The sequence below is a fragment of the Doryrhamphus excisus genome, chromosome 10 (genome assembly GCF_030265055.1).
Source record: "Doryrhamphus excisus isolate RoL2022-K1 chromosome 10, RoL_Dexc_1.0, whole genome shotgun sequence".
Lineage (NCBI taxonomy): Eukaryota > Metazoa > Chordata > Actinopteri > Syngnathiformes > Syngnathidae > Doryrhamphus > Doryrhamphus excisus.
Genome location: NC_080475.1, coordinates 16903055 through 16928546, shown reverse-complemented (window position 1 = coordinate 16928546; position 25492 = coordinate 16903055). Strand labels below are relative to the sequence as shown.

Here is a 25492-nt window from a genome sequence, read left to right as displayed (position 1 = left end):
CTAGAAAGCTTTTTGTGTATTTTGTTTATGTGTATTTTGAACTTTTAAAAACAACATCTCAGAAAGTGAAGGAATACTGTCGTCCCTCCACATTCCATTCATAAATCAGAATTCCGAGGGACAACGGTACTGTGAATTTCCTGCTATGTATCCTTAGTTGATGCCCCACCTATTTTTTCACAGTATAAAAACACCAGAGAGTGGAAACAAGCGTGAAGATGTGCTGGTTCACCCACAATGAATGAATGTCTTCAGGAGGGTTTCAGGATGTATTAAGGCCACAGATTGATATCAACACCAATCTGCTAAATGTCACACACACACACCATCACCGCCGTGCCTCCACACATACACTCACTTTCCATTTAGAAGACATAAGTCGTGATGTGCAGCTCATTTGTGGTCTAATCCCAAGAGAGCCTGGTTCAGAGCGCTACTTATAGAGGGTCTAATTGTTTGTCAGCTGCCTTGGATGTCAAATCAGACACGTGGAGCGGCGGCCATGATTTCGGGGACGGTGTGACTCATTTGGTACAGTGGTCGACTCCCAACCTGAAGCTTGTGAGTTGGATCCTGTCGTATCCTTGGGCAAGATACTGAACACCCAGTTGCTCCTGATGCTGCACCATCAGTGGGTAAATGTGCTAACAGTCTCTAAGCGCCTTGGAGGTGGAAAAGCACTATACAAGGGAAAGACCATTTCCCATGATTTTCGTCACCACCTTTCATGTGTGCTCTGGCCTTTTTCTCCTCCACATAGTCAGCCAAATTGGATTTTTATGCTTTCTCCCTGTGAAGAGTCCTGCATGCCATAGCTCAGTGATAGGACTGCATTGTACAAAAATACTGGCACCCAGACTGAGGATTGGTGAGTGGAAGGCACACTGGGTAACACACTCCTGTCTACTTTGCATGTTGCAGTGTGCATTTGGAGTGGGTGTTTGACGTGCTTGGCACCTTTTATCAACAATGTGGGCCTCTCTTTAATAAGGCAAATGCACATATAAAACTGTGACTGACATTAGCCAGCAGCTGGTAAGTGTCACACATGTGGGCTATGAGCTGTTTTTACAACACACAGGCAGCTTGTATGTGGCCGTACATTCTGAGCTTGCACCGAATAATGGTGCTAACGATGATGGCAATGCAAGATGGTGTGAAAGCTTCACAGCGTGAATCACTTTCCGCCAAGGAGCGTATACCTTTCATTGCAGGATTTAACTGACATTGTACAAAAAAATAAAAATCCTGACATCTACCTCCTCCATCACACCCTAGCATCCAAGCAGATTGACGCTTGAACAGACAGTGCAGCTGGAAGAGTGGGAGTCTACTTACTTTGAAGGCCTAAGCTGCATTCATCACAGCTATTTCAGCTGACATGGTGGCATACCAGTACACAATTCCCTCGTGAATGTGTGTGACCGTGTTTTTACTAACTGTATCTATTAATGCATACTGCCAACCCACCCGCGGCACTCTAATCAGGATGATTGGGTTTTTTTCTGTCCATTTATAGAAACACTCAGTGGACTCTTAATAAGGTATACCAGGACAATCTAATACACCACAATACGATAGTACTTAAATATGTAAAATACATGACATTTCATACACATGACACATAGAATGAAGTACATGAAAGATTTCAATCCTACAATGTAGGGATGTTCCGATTAGGATTTTATGCTGCTGATACCGATAAACCATTAGTGAAATCGGCCGATACTGATACCAATAGCATACATGCAGTGTAAATATTTAAATGTACTACTGGCTATATTGGGGTCACCAAGGTTTTTTTTCTACTTTTACAAAGTAAAGCTTCACAGTTCTTCTGTGCCCGGGTATAGAAGATACAATATCAGAGTGATATGGGTGTGCACAAGGCCTCAGTCATACGCTCACTCATAATACACCACACGCGCGTCACAAATCATGCAGATTCCGAAGATGCAGTCTTGCACACAACCAAAGTTACTCCTGCACTAAAAGTGCTACATCGTGTCTGCATGCTCCCAAATCCGTACTGAGGCAGTACTCATCCCCAAATGTTGCCCACACTCACAAGTACACCGGGTTGGGACCGGAGCTTTATAATCTCTGCCTGACAGAAGATCACATCGCGAGCCTCAAACTCCTCACACCCTGCCAAGTACTCGCCCCCAATCTAAGCTTTTTAAAGCGCCACCCTGGTGAGACATTTTAGAGGCACGTTTTGCAGGATGCAGAATTGATATCACTCTCACAAAGACTGGAAGTCCCACAAACGGCAGACATGCTTGTTCTGGATGCTGCAAGGGGGCGGAGCTGATCGGTGGAGGGGGATCGGTGTTGTCAGCCGACGTCGATACCATCCTTTTCACTGACATCGGCCAATAACGATCTGTGGCCGATGGATCAGAGCACCCCTGCTAGAATTCATTCATTCATTCATTTGCTACCGCTTTTCCTCATGAGGGTCGCGGGGGTGCTGGAGCCAATCCCGGCTGTCTTCGGGCGAGAGGCCGGGTACACCCTGGACTGGTGTCCAGCCAATCACAGGGCACATACCCGGAGAAAACCAACGCATGCACGGGGAGAACATGCAAACTCCACGCAGAGATGGCCGAGGGTGGGATTGAACCCTGGTCTCCTAGCTGTGAGGTGTGCGTGCTGACCACTCAACTCAAATACTTTAAATACATTTTTTAAATACATTGATTTCATGAACCCTACAATATGTACTTAGAGCTTCATATGCAACATTTTAATCATTTAATATTTTATACTTATAACGTATAAATACTATAAAATGTAATCCCAGACTTAAAATACTTCCCATGCCAATAACGTTTTATATAATGTATAAAATATAATGAATAATGTTTCTATCCTAGACTGAAATACTCAAAATTCTGCAGAAATACTTGCATTTTTTTTTTATAAAAAATATCTCTTTGCCCTGATAAATCTAAAAAATAATTTGATTGTATAAATGGTATAGACATGCAGCCACAATGAAGCATATTGATCAATTCTTGGACAGTGTCAATCCAAACTGAGCCTACTGTAATATTCGGAAAGACGCATGTGAAAACACCTCGTGGTGAATTCCACTGGCCTGTGCAACGGTTTGGAGGTCCTCGCATTTTAATAAGCATAAATCTTCCCTGTGCATGAATTAGCATATCATGTAATCCAGTGAGACCAAGACTGAGTTGGGTGTGAAATGTGTTGCTGTTGGGTTCCGGCCAAATGTTTGACGGAGTGATGACAAGAGGGGGTTGAGTCCATGTAGCATCACACCAGGTAAGCACACCACAGACTATAACTTCACACAGCCCTCAGAGTACACAGCATCAGTAATGAAATACATGCTTGGAATTGGTATTAAACACACCCTAGCAAACAACTCCAAGTGGAGGAATTGGATGCAGTTTTGAGGGCTACTCATGACTATTATTTATGCATGGAATGATGACTTGATTGAGACAAGCCCGAACGGTGAGGCTTATTAGATGCAATAAATATTAAAAGCCTTCCTTGTCAGCGTGGAACTAATGAAGCTAGCGTGCATGCACATCCACAATAGCCACTGCCTTTTTCTCTTACCTCTTATCTTGGAGTGTCTTCACCAGATTCACAGAAATTGAGGGAAAGGCGGCACATGTGTCCTCCGTGGAAAGCTTTTTAGGAACATTTCAGTCACAACGACAAGGTCGTTCATACTGGGGAAACTGAGGAGAGATGACAAGCTCTTCATAGCTGCTCCCTCCTCTTCCGCCACTCCTCATCACACGCACACTAAACAAACCAACAAAAACCCAACACACACACACACACCTCACAGACACGCACAACACCCACGTTGTTTGTGGCGCCGAATCACATTGAAATCATTCCACAAGCTTCAAATCCAACGCAGCTCTCAAAGCAGGCTTGGGCAAAGAAAATGGGGGGCAATCTTGCAGAGATGATTTATTAGACGCATCAAGTCAGCTCCCACCGAGAGGAGGAGGAGGAAGGAAGGAAGGGAGGAAGGAAGGAGAAGTGGGCAGTACGGCAGCGAGGATGCGATGAAGCAGCGGCAGCGGCAGCGGCAGCAGCATTAGCACCTACCCATTCGGGTTGTTGCTGATGCAGGGAGACGCACCTGACAGGGAAGTGCCTCCCCTTGCGGCAAGTCACAATACTAACAGCAATTGACAACACAGTCGCCCTGTCAGTCAAAGATGAGATGGGGTGTAAAGGAACAATCTTAAATTGTCATGAACTCATCAACTGGCCATTAACTCATGAATCAACCAATCAGGAGGCCTATCCCTTAAAGGGATAGTTGCTATTTTTTGACATGAAGTTGTATGACATCCCCATAAGCTGTGAAGTCCGAACTGCTGCTGCCTTGCCTGCTTTGTTGTGGGTGGCGTAGGCCTGAAAACTGGGTAAAATGGTCTCTGAGAACTAAGATGTCCTCAAACCCTCCATGACTAGCTTCCAAGTGTAGGTGAGCTCAAGAGGTGAGTTGGATTTTATATTATGTATGGATGCTCTTTCATGTAATGTTGGGCTTTTCTGTTTGATACAAGGTCACTTTCTGCTTCCAGACAACTTCCTTTTCATCAAAGGCCAGTAGAACCTGGATCTTGCCAAGTGGAACACCCTTTGCCACCTGTATGGCCCGTGTGGTTGTGAAGCTGGACTAGAACTGTCTCTAAAAGGTGGCAGGGAATATGATTTGTTTCCTTCCTGTAGTCTTCCTATGAAGAAGGCCATCCTCTATTTGCAGTCTACTCTACTTCTTCAATAGTTTTCTGGTGTTTATCCAGCTGTGAGAGTGTCATGTCCTTCCCATTAAATCCCATCACTTGTCCAATTGCTGGATCTTTTGCCTGCTCTTTGTCAGCTATAGAGCACAAGGTAGTGTCCTTAACGAAAAATAAATCAAATCTTTCTAAAAAAAAAAATAAAAAAATAACCCAAATCTAGGCACAAGAAACATGCATTCTTATCTAAAATATGAAATAAATGAATTGTCTCCTCAGAGATACATACAGTATATAAATATCATCATCTTTCCATGCGCTCTCTGCTCTTGTCATGAGCGTTTCGATATTTTCCCTCGCATCTTTCCCTTTATCGATTGGAGGATGAATGCAGGGTGTTGGTGTGTTTTGCAGTTTGTAAATCCCCTCCAGAACATATTTCTGGATTGTGGACTGCACAAGGAATATTCTTTTCCTGCTCTTTTAAAGCCTCTACTCTAAAGAAACACTGAGGTGCACCAAACTCTCGGTTCACTGTTTTTGTTTTCAGCATAGTGAAATTTCCCATGACGTGGCTTAAAAAAATAAGAAAAGAAGCTCCTTTTTCCCCCACTTTATTAACAGTCTTCCAAATATACACCTACCCCCTCTGTAAAACATCTTTAAATCCCTCATTTTTACCATTGCCAGGCTAGCTCTATTTCTGTCGCCTCTCAAAGCATCTCACACACACACATACACACACCAGTATCAGTTGTGGATTTGATAGAGGCCTAACAGTGTTATTGTTTGTCCCGCAGTCCCTTGGTCTACTAAGACACCCATTAAACCTCCCTTGATCATCAGGCTTGGGGAACCTTGAACACGAGTAAGACGTCAGCTCCATACAGAAGCCGTTTGACATTTCCTTTAATTATACCTGTAATTTATTCATGCCCCTGAGCCTGGAAGCTTGTTGTGAAAAGCTTCCTCGAGGAACAGTTTATCACGCTCCTCCCGAGCCGGCAGATTAACCACCTTAATGGGTGCATCCTGAAGGTAAGCCTTCCGCCCGACGCCAGGCGACAGAACAGTCCATGCTGGGGGTGAGCGGGGTCAGAGATGATCTGGTGGGCTCTGGATATGCAGTGGTTGTCTTCCATATGGGTCCCAATGATCTTCTCCGCTGTCCTCACCACACTCTGGAAGTGCAGGCGCTGCCCACGGTGGTCAAAACACCGTGATGGTGGTGGTGGGCGGGTAGTAGTTCCATAGTTAATAGTTCTGTTCAAGCTGTACTGACTATGCTAAAATATATGCAAGTATCACTTCTATCGTATTGTCCCTTGAAAAGATACCCTGTAATAAAAATGACTGCTACTGAAGTTGGCTGTGAAAAATATGATCCCTATATTCTTCCAACAAATGGGAAAAGATGTTCGGATTTGTGTCAATAGAAATGTTACCATCCACATGTGAGGTGTCCAGGCTGGTCCAGTGTTGTGGAGCACTAAAGTAGGTGGTCTGGGGTTGCCATGGCAATGACAGACCTAATTCTCCTCATTACACACCAGTGCACTAGCTGCTATTTCAAGGTACACTTACTACAGACGACTGGTTTACTGCCTATTAACAGCTGTAAAATGCGCACTGTATTGTTTTTGCCTCCGGAATCACTTTCAATTGTTCTGGCGTACCAGCTTGTCCCATTTGGAGAGCAAAGGAAGAAAAGTGCAAATGTTTGCAAGATCTGCACAAGGAAGCGTCCCCATATTTAACCCACTTTTGCTGAGGGAGAATCGGGCGCCTAATTTGCTCGCTCTGCAGATTGGTTAACAGACAGCAAAATCCCAAGATTTTCCTCTAAGTAAGCAAAGAAATCACACAATCATAACTGTGCATGCTTCAGATGGCAGCCAAGATGTTAATTATGATTTTTAATGACATACAAAATTAAAACTCTTCATATCACACCTGTAAAACTGCTTCTGTATGAACAAATGTATTCACAAAAGAGAATGTAATGCATGACCTGTACATCCTTTCTCCCCTTCTAAATCATCAGTGATAGCCATCTTTAGCAAAATGAGTACATTTTGTCATTTTCTGTATTTGTGTTGAAGTAAAATGCTCATTATGAATTCACTTGCTCTGATTGGCCAGTCACACACAGCAACCACCTCTACCTCGACGGACTCTGCAAGCGGCAGCCACAGAGGAGCTAAGCGGTGTGTCATTCACGTACACGGTTAAAAACGTCTCATGTTGCGTTGGTCACACTACCTCCACATTATTACTTGTCACACTTGTCTTGTAACGTATGCAGGCTTGTCTTACAGCTTTAAGCCCCGCCCATTTCTGATTAAACCACACCCACTTCCGGTTTATGTTTATGAGTACGAAGACGGATACAGATCATTTAGATGGGATACACATACACATACACATACACATACACATACACATACACATACACATACACATACACATACACATACACACACACGCGCGCACAAACACACACACACATACACATACACATACAGATAGTGGTGTACTCGCTCATCCCTGTTTGTTTTTAGTGCATGGACTTGCATGCACTGTTTGATCCCCTGAGCCCCTTGAACCAAATTTGAAGCACACAGTTAATGTGGCCATAAATTATTGAGCACTGAAATGACTTTTTATCGAATGTATTGGTAGACAGATAATATACAACCTACTTTATGACGTCATAAAAGATTTAAAAGCCATTCGTCAGGTAAACCTACATCGTGTTTCATTTGAATAAAATCCTGCTGTACTGTGGCTCCTTTTGCCTCCATCCAACATAGAGAATAACAATAACAGTCCATTTAAAACATACACATTATTTTAAGCATACAAGAACTGATGGGCAGCTCTTTATTCTGTATTCTTTAGTTTTTCCTTTTCCGTCCTTGTTTTTTTGGGTTGCTCTGGCGACATGAGTTCACGAGCCAGACTGTTTTGAAAAAGCTTGCAGAGACGACTAATGAGCCAGTGTACTTTCCATTGTATAGTACCTTTCAGTATGGGGAGGGGCTGGCTGCAAAGTCCATTATTTTAGTTCAATGTATCATGCTTCTATATATCCTAAATCTACCCACAAGAAAATGTTTTTGGAATGAAAAAACACCCAAACAATTTAAATAATAAAATGTCCGACAACCAAAATAAACATCAGCATGGCCTCAAGGTGTCTGGTGGCGTCTCTGCATCAATTTCTAGATAATATACCAAGAATTTCTATCACATTTCTAAAAAAAAATCTGATAATTATTTATCTAAATATTTCTATGTTGCCAGGTAAACATTTCCAGTTCCCTTTAGTTCCACAATGTCTAACAATGTGCATCGATTGGATTAAAAATGCCACCCACTATTATAAGTTATGATTACACTATTACATCGATTGTTCCCAACAAAGGCTCCAAATAATATTGTCCTTTAAATGTGCACACATTGACAAAGGAGACAAACATGGTGAAGTTTTACAAGAGACATTCAATGGCCATAGAGAGAGGCTCTAGTGTGCAGCGTTATTGAGCAAATGTCACATAAATGTTTTTTTTGGTTGCCATTGGTGAGGGCCTACTCCACTCCTCCACTGCTCTTTTGATGTTTGTGGAATGTATCGATTGAGAAGCTCCTTTTTTACTGCATCCTGAAATTTGTATGCCTGTGTGGGAAGCACTCATAATTTAGCAGTGACACATTTAAACAAAAAGGCAACTTCACACAAGAGAGACATTTTTAGTTGAACAGCAACAAGCAACATACCTCATCTTCACTTCTAACATGTTTCTGGAGATGTTCATGTCAACGGCAAGCTCAAGTCAACAGGCATAAAACAGGCATAAAAACGACAAAAAAAGTCTTTATGCTGCAGCGTGCCATCCTGACAGTAATTTGGCTGTTTAGTGCGTAACATCAAGGGGACCTATTATTATTATATTATATACATTTGTTGAACCTTTGTATTGAGTGGTCTATAGAGCAGCTACACCAGGGGTCTCAAACTTAATTTACTTGGGGGCCACTGGAGCTCGGGTCTGGGTGAGACTGGGCCGCATCAGGTTTTCCAAAAAAAACCCAAAAAACCGCATTTATTCAAAACAAAAATTTTTTAAAAACTTCGCTTTGGTTCCAGTTTTCTACAAGAAAAGCTCTGATAAAACTTTCCACTGTTCTCAAATATCTTAATTTTTATTTTTCTACACAAACTAAGATGAAAAATAAATAAACAAATCAAGAATAAAGAAAATCAATCAATCAATCAGTAATAAATAAATAAATATACTAATAATAATAATAATAAAACGGCAAATAATAAAAACTTAAGAAACCCCATATAGTTGGTGGGTAGACAAATTATTTTTTTCAGATTAAAATTAACGAAGCATTATTAGAGCCCTGTAGACATGACAAAACATGACTATAGTCACATTTATACTCTTTTTATTTACAACATATTGCGCAACTGCAGGGTCTTGAGACACATGCTAACTCGCAAACTAGAGAGCTAGCGACCTAAACGGTAGCCTTCAAGTTATTTCCTTTAAACTTAAATAGCCAAAAACCACTTCCACACGGATAAAGAGGATAACTATTAACAGTTATTTAACCTTTAACATGAACATTAATCAAACGTAATAATTTTTTCTGGGTACATGATACCATACAGCATCCATATCAAACTTGCGCGGGCCGCACTAACATTAAACTTTCATATCAAGGCGGGGGCCTCAAACTAGTGTCTTGTTTGAGACCCCTGAGCTACACACAATAACCCGCACAGAAAACTCTTTAGATTTGGCAGAATCTGAATTTACTACATGTATTGTTTGTTATTCTGTGATATGTTTATGTGTGTAATTAATCCTTGAGACGTTATTCTTTAATTATTTATATTTATTATAATTATTTCAACAGCCAGGAAGAAGTGCTGCCTGTGGCGTCGACAAACTGAGCAGGGAAAGGCGCTGGTGGCAGCAGACATTACTGGCCGCCGTCCCCCTCTTGCACACACACACACACACACACACACTTTATGAGCGGCGCTCAATTGCCAATAGATCATGCCAAAGGCAACACTATAGTGATAAGTAAATCAAAATGGCTTTAGACGAGAGACAGCGGGGGGGTGCTATGTGTGGCGCAAGGGTGGCAACAAGAGCTTATGACCTGCCATAATTCATGATGGGTAGTCACTTTTTAGAGACAACATATGTCTTCTTCCACTGTTCAGGGACACGTTACTTTGTTTAAATAAACCAAAGGGAGCCAAATGTATGTTGTCAGCTGTGGAATATCAGCAGGGTCAGTGGCAAAACCAATCTGACCTCCAAAAAGTCAAGAAACAATTATATAAATCAACGGGTCATCCTTTGTTACTGATGTCAATAACTTCCACCAATTGTGAAGACAATGGGCTCATCGTTGTGCATTGTTTGAGGTCCTTACTCAATCCATTCCATAGTTTGATTCCACATACTGAAATGCTATGGCTTTTTAACGTAGTCCTAGCATAGAAGTGCTTCAAATGTACTTCTTCCCTGAGATCATATTTCTCCTCTCTTGTAGAGAAGTATTGGATGACATTTTTAGGTAATTGGTTGTTTTTAGCCTTATGCATTATTTTAGCTATTTGAAGATGAACTATATCAGCAAGTTTAAGTATTTATGATTTTAGAAATAAGGAGTAACTTAGAACAATGCTCAGAATCTCTCCCATAGAGATTGAGTATTTAATTTACAACTTGTCTAAGTAGGTGGTGTGGCTGTACGCTTTATGCAAGCAGGTATAAATATTTAAACAGTAAAACTGTTGTGCATGATAATACAAATCAGCTAAATATTCATAACCTATAAATATTCTAGCTTGCTGTTCACCAGCCTTATGTTATCTCATGTATGTACAGTATAAACTGTTGATGAGGATGCTGTCTGACATCTACAATCAATAAGGTGTCGACCCAAGAATACATTACTATCTCACATTCAATAGAAAAAAGATTTTATTGAAACATCAGCGGAAAGCTTTTGAGCAGCTTCACAGAAGGCCCTTTTGTTCATGGAATATAAGAAAGTAAATCCTATGGCTTCCTGAGTGAGTGTTGCATTTGCTTCCATTTGGGAGCATTAGAATAATGGACTTTATGTGGGTGATCTTTGCATGTCATGGCACAAAAAAATGGAGATGTTCACCAATGTTCTTCTACTCTGGACGTGCATTCACACACTGAAGACAAGCTCTGATGCCGCTTCTGTTCACATATTGTTCTCATATGTTCAATAAAAAAATCGATTGTAGGTGATTGGGTTTTAGATATATATAGGACCAAGGTGCAGACCTCTATTGATTTTCAATAGTCTTGGCCTAATGAATGTTTTCTCTTGGTTCTTGTCGATGATGCAACAATCTTTTGCACTTAGAAGCTACAAGCGTATGAATTTGCGGGTAGCAACCATGCACCAAAGCACCGTGTTCTCATTGTAGCCATCATCTAAGATCATGATGAACTGTTTATATTAATCTATTAACCGTTTTCAAGAACATATTTAGTATATATTACATATATTACATATTACAGTACATATTCAGTATATTCAATATAAACAAATGCATACTGTAAATGAGAAAAACCACCAGTATGACTAAAAGTTTGACCCAAAGGTGTTCTGATCTACTTGTCATACTCTTCCTCGTCTCTCACACAAACAGGGGCATCATCATCATCATCATAATCATTATTTACAGCGGGATATAGAACACCATTGCTGCTTCCTACACTATTAGAAGTACATACCAAATTTTGCAATCATTCATCACACAAAGTACTGTACAGTGAGACAAGGGGTGGATGATTGGGCGATGGGAGGGGGGGGGGGCGACAAGAGGAGACAGGTGGGGAAAGATACAATTCCATTCTAAACTCATATAAAGGAGCTTCAAGCTCAGTTTGCAGGGTGTCATTGCGATAACACAGCGGTTGCCATGGAGACGTCCGTGGGTGGGGGCAACAAACTACAGGTGTACGTGAAGAAATAATGGTGGGTCAGAGCGTCCTGCTGCAGAAATCTCTTGGGAGAAGTTCTTGTCACAACACCATCTTGGTTCGCTGTGTGTGTGTGTGGGGGGGGGGGGGTTACATTAAAGGGAACGTATGATGCTTTCCCCTCTTTTCTGACCTAATAATGTAGTTAAAATGTTGTATTCTGGTGTTAAACCATGCCAAGGTTTCAGATAAGGAGGTGAGCCCTGAAGAAGTTTGGGATGGCTCAAAATGCTCGATTTGGCAAAACTGTTCCTTTGTGATTCCAGTACACGGAATAGCCATTTAACAGCCCCATTTTTAAATTCAGAGAGCCTTAAGCAGCAGCAATTCAACTATGAATGCGACCCCTCTGACATTTCCCCAAATGGGCATGTTTATTAAAGTCATTTAACATTTCAATTTCAAAGCTTCCCGAGGCGCCAATCATGTAACAAGCTGCATGTAATAGTGTTAAATGGTGATGATGTAACTGCATCGTCCCCACTGCGAGCATTTCCGCACATATTGAACATCCTCATGAGGCAGTAAGCGATGGGAGCTTCAGCTTTGATTGCACTTATCAGTCAGCATGTGTCCCTGGTCCTTCTCCATTTAACATCCATCATCTTACTGTTGTCTTGGTGGGCAACAAGTAGAGGAGAGTCTGTTTGCATAGCAGGGGGGCAGATTTAGCATGAAGCACTTGATGATCCAAGTGTTGTCAACATGGTGCAATCAGTCATTAAAACCATGTCTCAGTTACATGTCTCTACACTTACAATGCAGATGGTCTGTATTCTCTCCAGAGCTGCTATTAAAACTGGAGCATCCGATCCCACTAATGACTCCTTCTATTCTTTCAGCACATGTTTATTCCAGTTGAAATTCTACATACATGGTGGCTTTGGACTTTGCAGGCAGCAGTCAAAGCGGTGCTTCGTTCACGTACATGGTGAAACTGGCAAGTTAAAAACGGCTGGTGTTGCGTTGGTCACACCGCCTCCACTTTATTAGCTTTTCTTCAGTTTGTCTCTATTTTGGTTTGTATCTAAAGTTACTTGGTAAACTTGTCTCGGAACATTTGACAAGACAGCGTTGTGCAGGCTTGTGTTGCGTAAGCCCCACTCATTCCCGGTGAGATACAGATATAGATCATTTTGTGATGTGATGCTCCATCATCCCTACTTACAACCTCCTTAAGATCCAACAGTACAATATTTTAATTCATTGCAATTTTGCAACTGGTCTTAAAATTTAGATCAGGGTCTTGACAGAATCAAACACTCAGCCCCACGGTTCAAAGTTAAGTGCTTACATGCTGAGCAACTGAACAGTTTGCACATTGAATTGAAATGAGAGGCTGCATTTGTGGGCTTATAAGCGAGGAACAAAGCTTAGTGGCACTTGGCTCATCCACGACTCTTTTTCAACAGTGGCATCACTGTTAATGCTCCTTTTTTAGTTTAAAAAAAAAACCCACTCTGAGACAGAAACACAGAAATAAGCCCACCAACATGTTAACAGTGACAACAGGTCCTTTGAGTCAGGCTATGAAGCTAACACCCACTCAGCACACCGCCACCTCCTGAAGAATTCTAAGCGGATCACTACACTGTTTTGTTTTGCTCCTGGGAACTACAGGTGGTCCTACTGAAACTCAGGACGTGCCACAGTAAAGGAACTCAGACCGCAGAATGCTATTCAAAAAGCTTTTCATCACCGATAAAGAAAATAACTTGGCTGTGACGTTATAGCAGCCCTGTCCATACATGTTCCCCTTGCTGAGTCCTCAACCGACCTTGTGAAGGTTAAATCTGCATCAATACGTGTCTTGGCTTGTACGGTATCTTCATGCTTTGTTTCTTTGCTGTATGTGTGTTTCAGTTGGAATGGTTTATATCTGATAAGTACAATTTTAGGTGAATCAGTGCAGGTTTTTCACTCACAAAATGAATTAATTTGCCGTTACATCGCAGAAGTTTGCATTTCAGCAGCCTGGTTGGAGGTTGCTCTGAGTGAAGCGAAGCCATAGTTTGAATTCCCACTGTGTGAAGTTCATCACATGTTGGTTACATAAAGTCATGCTCCAGCCAAAGGGATTTGGGATCCAAGAACTCAGGACAGGTCTTTTCAACTCATCTGAGCTTGTGATTGTGACGAACGGCAGCACCCTGAATGCCTCTTCTCTCCCACTGCTGGAATTTGATTCATATGTTAATAAGTAGGGGCGGGGGAGTACACCATTATCTGTATCTCTTCACCCATTGAAATCATCTGTAGCTGTATCTGTACTCGGAGTGGGCGGTGCATCAACCGGAAGTGGGCGTGGTTTATGATGAAATGTGTGGGGCTTCCATTTGTACATTATTTTAAGCCTGAAATTGACATGGATTGATCAGACGTTACTATATTTATGATTATCCCGTTATATGTGTATATGTGTGTATAACCTATCTTTAAGACTTATTATTTCATGTATTTTTGAATGATCCGAAGAACGGGGCAAAGACTGAGAGGTGAACATGAAGGATATTTCAATGGTCCTCTGTCATTGTGGCAAAACATCAAAACATTTTGACTTGCAGTGCTTGCCAAAGGGACAATGCCTTTTGGAGCCAACGACATATTTATATGGGAAAGAAATTAATAGACTCGTTCAGTTGGACTGAAACAATCGTTCCAAAAATATAAACACATGCATAGGGCCACTGGTGGACAGGATGTACCTCCCACTGAGACGTGCAAGCTAGTACCAGTCCTCGGGTGTAATTTAGACCTACCTGAGTGTCAAGCACCATTGGACTGGGGCCATAACATTAATTAACTAATTAGGAGCAAACGGGGTTAAAAAAAGCTGTGTTAATCATTTTACTGAAACAGACATTAAAATCCTTTGGCAGGATTTAAATAATTAAAACAGTAGAAATAAAGTGAAACCAAAAATGTGTAAAATAGAGAAAAGAAAAGGTTTGAATATTTACACTGTTTACAAATAATAACACAATGCCTTTTCTGTAATAATGTGAGTTTTGTTGAGCCCTTTTGTCTACCCACATCACAGTGGTGCCCACATAATTGAACTTTCCAGTGGGTGGCCCTGGGTGGAAAAGGTTTGGACACCCCTAATTTAGAAGAACTTTGAAGTCAACCAGGGTGACAGAACAGAATGTTTCAGGTTCCACTGCGTTTTTGATGAAGGCGTATTTGTTACGAGGTCTTGTTGACGCAGATGTAACGTTTGAGGATGAAGGTGAGAGTGACTCATGACTTATTTTCCTGACAAGTTGCAACAGCTGCATTGAAACTCGACAATTTGCTTCTCGTCTTGAGAATGCAAGTGACTCATTCATTATTATTTTTTGAATGACGAAGAAAGAGCAGTGGATAACTGAATTTAGCGATAAGATTTATTTATAACATCTGCTTTTATTTGAACAAATAAATAACCACGTGTTTATTGACTGTGTGGACAATAAGGCAAACAATCTCAATACCTCATTAAGTTGCAGCCTCCTTTGTGAGTTTGGCTCAGGCTCTATATTAGACAAAAGTGGATGGATTCCGTTTCATCCCTTGATGTCAGAAGATAAGAATGCAGGTGGAAGGTTTTAAAAAAAAAAACCTTTTCCCACAAACAGGAAAATCCCCCCACTGTTTGTGTACCTCGGACAAGCCTCAACCATGTTTGTGCTGTTTCAAATGCAGGGTCGCAGTGTTTCCACTACAAACCGGGCAGGTGAAGTGAGGCTTTGTTGTTTTTTTGTAATCCGAGCCCTTTGGATATGAATGTTAATCCTCAGGATGGAGGAACAGCTGCTTTTTCTAAACAATACAAAGTGGCATTTAACACAAGTCATCACTGTGTCCATAAAAAACATTTTCAGTCCGTCAGGTTCTTTCTTTTTCTCACTTGGACGACGACTGCAACTTGGGTCTGATTTCTGGGTTATGACATACAAATAACACGTTTGAATGTGTGTGAGTGGAAAGTGTTAAGACATTTACACCTTCTTTATCAAACTGAGGCCTACAGTATCTTGTCTATAAATAGAAATACATGGCGTACAGCTGATAAGTCCTCTGCCAGCAAGATGAACTGTGGAGGTAAATGTAGCTCATGCTGAAACTGTAAACACACCGGTGCATGAAGTTATTATTACCTGTATGTGTTATTATGTGTAGTCATGGACAGGTCCTTTTTTAATGGTCCTTTTCAACATGAAATGGTCCACCAATCCAACTAAATACCACTTAAGACCTTCAAGATTATATCATGAACTAATTAGTAGCTGAGTTGATACTTCGGAGCAGAGAACTGCTTTCACGACTGTCTGGCTCCATCAGGGATGAACAATGGCCAGCGCAGACATGAAGGTGTGACGAGGTTGTTGGTATTTGGAGGGAGGACGCTGAGTGTGATTGCTTGTCTCCACACTGTCTCTTCTCTTTTTCTTTGGACAAGCTACTAAAAGTCAAGTCAAAAGGGTGTGCAGGCAAGATGAAGCATTACCAACATCTGTGTTTTGGAATCCGGAAGGAGAGGGCGTAATTGTGTGCCCAGCCCCTGTTTATGGCAACTCTTGGAGCTACTTGAAAAGTAGGGCCCCAATTAACTAGATGGTACTGCCTTACAAACGTTAAAGTATAAACAGCACATGAGCTGTACTCCTATATTTACATTATTTGGTAATTGTGTTGTGGAAACAAATAAATACTCTCTTTTAACCTGTTACACTTATATTGTATCGTGCAAATGTGCTTTACATAATACTGGAAGTACAGGTTTTGATGTGTCAGTCAGTGTGAGGAGCTGTTTGTGTGAATTCCAGGCATGATTACTAGCTTGTCGACGGAGCTCTGGGATGTGGACACAGACGATGCATATGGCGCTACAATGACAAAGAACAATGAACAGACACATTCATCTTACAGACAATAGAACTTGACTTTTTTTACCTACCTTAAGTCATTTTCGTGAGCGTAATTTGAGTCGCAATGATGCTGATTGTTAGCTAGCTTGTATTAACTTGTTTTCTCACGTTATAAGGCACAGAAAAGGGAAAGAAATATGTGCTCATGTCTCCTTCCTCATTCTCCAATGTCAGACTAAATGTCCCTAAGTGGGCTGGCAGGTATGTAACAACTATTTACTCCCAAACACAAGTAACAGACTTGTAATTATAACAGCATTGCTTAACAGGAAGTGCATCAGTTAGTCACAATACTAGATTGCAGTCAGGCATGAAGACGATTGCAAATGTTTTTGTCTTTGGGCTGTCATGGTAACGGTGATGTTTGTTTGTTTTAATGTCGTGTAACTCTTTGTACTTTGCGATGAATTCATTATGGTAATGGTAATGGTTTTATTTCATTTGAACATGCATCAGATTACAATTAAGTGCATCACATAATCAGTTCACAGTTCCACATGTCCAAAAGGAGTAGGAAGAAGCAAAGCTTATTAAATCCTACCCCTCCATCTGGTACTTTTACAATCAGTAACCGTTACATTTGTTCACTTCCTGCTTTCCATAATACAGTTTAAGTTTTTTGTTTTGTTTTTTTTTAATTTTGTAATTTTTTGTCCCGTACCGAGGGACATGACCATCCAATGACATAATGGGTACCATAGTAAGTGTCAATATAGTGATATATATAGCACATCATGACTGGTTCAAGACTCTTCATTCGTATTGTATTTAGCAAACATCAACTGCTTGTATTATTATTGAATTTAACAGTGTTTTTCACATTCTTTATCAAATTTCTGACACTTAACGTCTGAACTGACAAATGCCAGGCAGAGCGATGAAATAAGCTAAAGGTGAAAAAGCAAGTGCAACCCTCAGTGCCAATGGTGTGTCCAAGAACGCAAAGGCAATGTGTGCTTCTAGCAATAATACACTGACCGGTTACAACATAAAGTAGCACACTGCTTCTAATAAGCTGTATGCATACTGTACGTCTGCCATTAAAAAGACAATAACCATTCCCATTATGATGCAGTGCAAATTTCATATCTTTTGTGGGTGTACCTAATGAAAGGTCAATATAGTGTGTAGTGTATGTAAAATGTAAATACCTCTTTCCAACTGACGGACTGAGTCAACATCCCTTCATTGAGTTACCACAAACCAACAATTGCTCATATTATTGCTCATACTATTAATACACAATATCTAGTTACTTTCACTTTCACTTTCTGTATACCAGGTGCAATGTGTTTATAGTGTAGACTTTGGGAGGCTGCAGCTTTTGCATCACAGTGCAGAATGATCGGTTGTGCATGTGTGCACACGTCCACAGGGCATGACAGGTTGTGAGTGGTCATGCAGGTCTGATGGGCTTCACCTGAACTTGTTTTCTTTGGGTTTAGAGCAGCTTAGCACACTTCAGTCAGCAACAGATGATGGTAGCGGTCTGTTGGAACATCATGTTTGGCTATATCCAATATCTTATATTGGGGTCATGTCATCATTTTGGTGTTTATATGCTGAAGAGTACATAAAGTACTAAAAAAAGTACTAAAAGACAACAACACCATTTCTATTTATGTGCTCCCATGCCTCCAGTTACTGTACCAGTAGCCTGGGGGGGTCAAAGAGAGTTCCCTCCCACAAAAGCTCTGATCAAAAGAAGATGACTCCCTTCTCCTTCAATGGCATTCAGACACATTGCATTGAAATCCCGAGCTTGGTGTAAAAGGGCGTAAATGGGCGTGCATGGAAGTTGTGATGGAAGCATATAGGAAAAAAAAGTAGGGAGAGATGTGCTTGTACTTCCTCTTTCAAGCTCGCTGAGGAGCCCCCGCAGTGCATGCTTTGTCCCAGTCATTGTCAAAGGCTTAGAAAGCCTCTTTTCCAAGTGAGAGGCTTTGATGACATATGTCACTTCAGCAACTCTCCCGTCACCCCCTTTAGGGCGTCTGAGTGGAAAGGCAGGCGGGGAGGCGTGTTCAAAGTGGGCAGGCTAGCATGAGGTGGAGCAGGAAGGACATGTCAAATGTATTAGTTCAAACTGAGGAGTTGGAATGCTTCCCTTGATGGTCCTTTTCCAAGATTTGTGTATGGAATTGTAGCTGCCCCCCATACACATGATGATGTAGGATGCCTTGAGACTTAGTAAGTACTTATTACCAAATCTTTACTCCAAAATTCTGTGTGTGTTTCACATGTTATATGATAATATATCAGACTATATCAGCTGAAACTAATAGCACGTTGTTGACAGGTAATTTGTGTGTTAGTTTTTAAATCACTACATGTTAGAGTGGTACAGTCCTGTAGATTTAGGGCCACAATCTGCCATGAGTTCAGGTCCTGCATCTCTATGACAAGAAATGTTTTGTGTTTACATGACTTCTGAAGATTTGTACTTTCATATTGTGTCATCTTAGTTTGAGTTAACATTAAAATTGCATTTTGCGGCTGACTATACACTTGGTACTACTACACAAGTTGGTTATTAGCCCAGTCCACAAAGTACTAGAACTGGTTGTGTGCACGTAAACATCATTCACAACCATCTGTTTGTTGTTGTGTAGTCGGGATCAACATGCATTTGAGTGTAAGGTCTTAATGTGTCATCCCCATGCTCACAATTGTGAACATTCTACACAAACCTCCTCAATCTTGAGAGTTTGTCTTTACGGTTATGCCTGCAATGCACAGATCCAAAAGCTGTGTGTTGGCATGCATCCGAGCCGGCAGTTTACAATAATACAAAACTAAGAATGAAAGCAGTTTGCGGCATTACTGCAGCATGGAAATGTGTGTTTACTACAGAAACATCTAACCATCATTTTTGTAATCATTTAATCCAGAGATAATCACAAAAAGCCCTTATTGCATATAATGCTCCCTTAATTTGTTTAAGTGATTTTAAATTCAAGCAGCTTAATCCTTGAATCTAGTCGACACCAATTACCACATTACTCTGCCTACTAAGATGAGGTAGCACAGGGGTGTCAAACATACGGCCCACAAGTATAAAAATAAGATGCATTTTCAATCAAATTAACTGCTGTTCTAATTCGGACCACTGGATGGCACCATAGTAATTGTGTTAAGCAAGCAAACTTTATACTGGCGCAGAGCAAGTAAAGTGCAGCCAGCCACCTTGTGATTTACCCGCGTCATCTGTTACGATGGTGTGTTCACAGCATGTTGTAGTGCTGAAAGAATAGAACCTTGGTCGCCCCGATGTGAGTTGTCGTGACGACAAATTTGACAACTTTATTGACAGTGGAGAAGGTGTCATAAAAATATCTTCCATATGCCGTTGGAATTGCATGGGTGACTACATCTTCCTTCATGACAAGCACGGGCATTACAGTTGGTTGAAGATTTAGTAGGAATGTGTGGAGAGTCTGACATCCCATTAGAACAGTTAGCCAGATTGTTACCAATAAATAAATGTGCTTTACAATATGAGACAAGTGTACGTCATTAAGCTTTGTAGCTTTTTATACAAGACTGCTGAATTTACATTTATACATATTACATTTTACATTTTTACATATTACATTTATACCTTACATATATGCTAAGGTCCATATCACCCAGTCCTATTTTATACTATTTATTTGTTTTATTAATTCGGCCCACTTGGAAGTAGATTTTCCTCCATGCGACCCCTGAAGTAAAATGAGTTTGACACCCCCGAGGGAGCACATGCCGTCTTACGACCTTACAAGCAGCACTCAGTCATCGTTAAGCAGCATACTTGATGACTGCTGGACATCCCAGTAGCTGGATTAGCTGTAGAGTGAAGCCATTTGGCAGAGCCAAGGCTCCAGACTCTGCTCTGTGAGAACTAAGCCGTGAAACACTGATGGGCTTAAGCCAATTTATAGTCTGCCATCTTGGATCTTGTCATCGCAGGAGACAGCAGCTCAGCCTTTGTGCCTGTTGGTTTACAACAAGTGTTCCATGTCACCAGACATGCTTGCCAGTGGAAAAAAAGAGTAGGGTCATCTGCAGACAAGTGGTCTGTTATGTAAATGTTAACAATGGGGAAAGACTGATGTTTCACTTGGGGTTATTTCCTTTCAGGTATTTTTAAAAATATACAAAGGACCACAGAAACTATTTGGTGTTCAACATCCCAATATTTGATACTGCATGCAACCTAAGATTTCACTGAAATATGGTCCAAAAGTTGACCCAAAACCCCAAAATCTAACTTTTTGTATTTATACCCAAGCATGAGTAATTATTGTGATGATAGTGATCATTATCCCCATTTATTTCCTAAAAAAAACACACATTAAAAAGCCCGCTGTTACTGTATCTCCCTGAAGCGCAGCTTATTTGAAAACAGACTGTCAAAGGAGAATAAATCTTTAATGGGATTTATGGCTAAATAGCCTTGAGAAGTATCTGTGACTGATTAATCTTTATGGTATCCGAGTCTTATTGATTTAACTTACCCTGGCAGCCTGCCCTTTAGCTTAAAGAGCTATTTTTAGAGTCCGATTGAAACACAGCCACTTTGTTCATTTGCAGAGTCCCAACTCATCATCTGGGAGGTTCACTCAATGCTGCATTTGATTACAGCAGATGCGTACAAGACCATTATCTTGCTTCTTTTACATTTGACATGTTCTTATTTTGTTTGGTGTTTTTTCCACAACTTGTTAACAGTGCTTTTATATGATGCTCTGCAGGTCCACCGTGCCTTAGAAAGTCTAAGGATTGCCAGTTGGTGTTCCTCGACACATACTCCTCTATAACTCCTTTGTCTCCATTGACCATTGGAGGGTGATGAGGCTGGCGGTGAGCCTCCAGGTTGTCCTGCTGCTGTTCCTAAGCTCCAGGGCTGTAAGCCTCAGTTTTCCTCTTGAAGGTATGTCGGTCATCAGAGTGGTCCCAATTCATTTTTCATCAACAGACTCTTGATATAGTGTTTCCTTTTTCATCACAGTGGAGCAGCTTCCTACCATAACATCCCACACATCAGGGCCCGTTATCGTCCTTCCTTACGACAACACTGTTACTATCAAATGTGAAGCAAGGGGCAACCCTCCTCCAGAGTAAGCAACACCCCTTGTTATGCTAATATCACAAAACTGTCACCCGCTTTACTATTTTCAATTCATGAAACCTACTTTTTGTGCTGCTTTAACAGATACAGATGGACGAAAGATGACCTCGACTTTATTCCCCCCAAACCTCCAATAATCAAAAGTGACCAGCTTGAAAAAGATGGTACTTTTGTGCTACAAAACAAAAGCCTTGGCCGGTTTCAGGGTAAATATCGATGCTTCGCTTCCAATAAACTGGGAACCGCCATGACAGAGGCAATTGAACTGATAGTGCCGAGTAAGTCACCTTTACAGTAAAAGTTTAATTATTATCCCTAAGAATGCACTTTACAACAAACACATATCCTTTTTGCTTTGGTTAGGTATGCCAAAATTTCCAAAAGAGACAATTGAACCTTTGATTGTTGAGGAAGGAGAACCTTTCGTCCTCAAGTGTAAACCTCCGGAAGGAGTTCCCCCAAGAAAGATCCACTGGATGTCCACTGGTAGGCCAAGAAACATGGCTGTCAACTGCTGGTTGAAAATCATTATTTCTTGCTTTTCACTCCACTTGTTTCCATTGGTGACCCTGCCAAAAACAATGAAAAGCAAGCTTGTTTCATGTGTTCATGTCTTGGAATGATGAAGAATTGAGAAAGTTTAGTATTTCAATTTTGTATTTCAATTATAGTATTTCAGTATTTCAATTCACTACATAAAGAGTAAACTAAAGAATGTATCAGAGGTGTCATCTTTATTTTTGTGACAATTGTAGCTTACAGCTAATGAAAAAACTCCAATTCAGTATTTCATAAGATTACCAAAAGTTAAGTATTTAATTGGTCTGCTTGTCTAAATTGAACTTGTGAAATCAAATAACCAATATTTCAATGTATTGAGCTGCATTTGTACTGCATATTGGAGCAACATGGAGACTCTGAGAGCGTAAAGCTAAAGTCTCAATTGAGCCACTTTTTCTTCCCCAGCCAAAGAAAGTGACATGTTGAGTAAATGTTGACCTCTATTTTTGTCCCCAAAGATTCTTGAGACATCCCCAAACAAATTAGACATAAAACATTTTGTATTTGACCCAAATGCAGAAGAAAAAGCTCATAATTCTCCCAAGTGCTATGGAGCGCAACTCAATGTGTTTTATGACTTGGCTTTGTGTATTGACCTAACCGCTGACTTAAGGCTATGGCTTAAATGAGACCGTAAATGAGGCTTCAGTGACCCGAAAGATAAACGATGGGTCTGTGCAAACCAGCACACTGACTGGTTCCATTCAAGTACACTTGCCTTGACATCAGCTCGGTGTATTCACACCACTTTTCTATCATTTAAACAAGTATAATTGTGTATTCTATCTGCCCTATACCATTCTTTAGGATGACATTTTGGCTTCTTGTGGGCCTATTCCCAAGCATGATATTTAGCTGACCTGTGCAATGGTTAAAAGAAGCATTAAAATGTCTAATTTTGTGATGACTTTCATATCACTGACAAAAATGTGCTCTTTTGCAGGTCTGCAGCACATTGAGCAGGATGAGAGGGTTTCCACGGGCACTGATGGCAGCCTGTACTTCTCTCATGCCTTACAGAAAGATAGTCGGGAGGACTACTGCTGTTTTGCAGACTTTGTTCGAATCCGTACAATTGTCCAGAAGACCGCTGTGGCAGTTAAGGTCGAACCATGTAGGTTCATTCGCATCAAATTACAACGAGAACACGTTATGAAGTTTGAAAATAAGGCCCTTGCGTGCTTTTGCAATGATTTTAATTGCCTATTTAAACTATTTCTCTGTCTGCATACCAACACACATGCAGGGCTTGTCAAGTCTTGTGTGTGCTGAGTGTGAGCTGTCGCTACTCTGCTAGATTGAACAACATCTGCTTGTGGTAGCTGCTATAATCATTTTTTTTCTCATCATGTTTTATTTTCATTTCAGGGACACCAGATTATGAATCTCTTGACAGCAGCACTGTCAGTAAGGGATTTTTTTCTTCTTATGTCACACTGCAAACACATTACCACTGTCTTATATTAGAGGCGCTTTTGAGAAAAAGACACAATATGGCTGTGCCTGTAAATGGCTGTAAATGGCTGATATGACCATTGATATAAAAGATGCACAAAAGTGATGGTGACTTTGTCCTGGTAGCCCTCCCTACGAGAACCCCCCGCCTACTGCTGCCCTCTGGTGTTCAGACAGAGAGAGTGCTGGTCAAGGGAACAGAGCTTCAGCTTGAGTGTATACCAGGAGGATAGTAAGTATCAGTACACCACTATAGATATTCATACATGCCTGCAGCTAATAAGGTCATATTGTGTTGTTCTATAGTCCCATCCCAAAGATAGAATGGATGAAGATGGGAGACAATCTGTCCACTCGAGCGAAATTGGACAACTTTGGAAAGCTGTTAACCATCGCTGCAGTAGAGGAGCGTGATGAGGGCAAATACATGTGTTTAGCAAAGAGCCCAGCTGGACAGGCTGTCCACTACTTTGATGTAATAGTGGAAGGTTGGTCAACATCACCTGCTCACTATGCATGAGGAACACCACGGGCATGCTTGTTTTGACTCACAGGGATGACAGTTGTTTCAACACCAAGCAAACAAAGCCTTTCCCCTTTACAACATGTCCTAGAGCCTCCACAGTGGCTGTCAGCGCCACCTGAGAGCCATCTGAACGTGATTGGGTCTGATGTGCACATCAAGTGCTCAGTCAGTGGAAATCCACAACCAGACATAGTGTGGAGGAAAAATGGACACATATTTGAAGGTGGGTGACAAATTCTAAGTCATGATCTCATGCATCTGTTAGCATTTTGTTGCCAAGACAGCACAGATTCTAGGATGACAAGAAGGTTGTCTGCTAAATGTTCTTTCACGCTATTTCTACAATGAAATACTTCTTAACTGTATGGTAATTTATGGTGTATAAGCTGATACTTTTTTCTTAAACTTTGAACCCCGCAGTTGGCAAGTTCTAATCATGTGACATCTTTACTTTAGAACTACTACTAATAGTTTTACACAATACACCATGGATACGATCAATCAGATCGCTATAATGTACTAAGTACGTTTTACCGAGGTGTTGAAGATCTTTCCCTAGCGAGTTTGATGCTCCTATAGAGCAGCTACACATGATAACCCACACAGAGAACTTTCTAGATCTTTCAGAATCTGCACCTATTACAGCTGTTCAGGTATTTCCTTGGATTTTCAAAATACTCTTTTTTCATTTATTCCACCCACGGCCCGCCTCCAGGCACACCCCAAAAATATAAAATATGAAATTAATTTGTGAACTTGACCTCAGCCCCATCAAGCATCTTTGAGAATATGCAATGACCAGATGTCCCAATACCCAATACAGGTGTTCATTTAGTATATGGATATTAGAAGATGAAAACTGTCTTTATGTCAGGTGATATGTATTTTTTATTAAATGCATGCCGGTTGAATATTAGTTGGAAGCATTTAATATTTTTCTCTGTTTATCAGATGACCTCCTGAACAACAAACGGGTGCTTGATGACACACTGATGCTTCACAATGCCTTGCCAGAGGACAGTGGCGTCTACCAGTGCGAAGCCTCCAACAGACATGGTGGCGTCCTTGCCAACATTAATGTCATGGTCATGAGTAAGTAGTACAGTCACAGTAATCACGTTTCC

The 25492-nt window shown here is 41.0% G+C and overlaps 2 protein-coding genes across 14 annotated transcripts in view; one reads left to right on the top strand and one right to left on the bottom strand.

The window, feature by feature from the left end:
- Positions 1-4032, bottom strand: part of LOC131137077 (contactin-3-like) — a 42610-nt gene extending 38578 nt beyond the window's left edge. For all 3 annotated transcript variants that reach the window (XR_009131844.1, XM_058084604.1, XM_058084605.1), the window contains exon 1: positions 3595-4032. The gene's annotated coding sequence lies outside the window, so the exon portion shown is untranslated. The remainder of the gene's footprint in view (positions 1-3594) is intronic.
- Positions 4033-18699: 14667 nt separating this feature from the next.
- Positions 18700-25492, top strand: part of LOC131137346 (neural cell adhesion molecule L1-like protein) — a 28159-nt gene continuing 21366 nt past the window's right edge. For 5 of the 11 annotated variants that reach the window (XM_058085184.1, XM_058085183.1, XM_058085181.1 and 2 more), the window contains exons 1-11: positions 18700-18903; positions 21450-21628; positions 21707-21815; positions 21911-22104; positions 22190-22312; positions 23331-23501; positions 23756-23794; positions 23969-24074; positions 24149-24330; positions 24457-24591; positions 25320-25460. In XM_058085184.1, coding sequence (XP_057941167.1) covers positions 21547-21628; positions 21707-21815; positions 21911-22104; positions 22190-22312; positions 23331-23501; positions 23756-23794; positions 23969-24074; positions 24149-24330; positions 24457-24591; positions 25320-25460 — 1282 coding nt within the window. In that variant the 5' untranslated portion in view covers positions 18700-18903; positions 21450-21546. The remainder of the gene's footprint in view (positions 18904-21449; positions 21629-21706; positions 21816-21910; positions 22105-22189; positions 22313-23330; positions 23502-23755; positions 23795-23968; positions 24075-24148; positions 24331-24456; positions 24592-25319; positions 25461-25492) is intronic. The other 6 variants (XM_058085182.1, XM_058085189.1, XM_058085188.1 and 3 more) reach the window with 2 other exon arrangements.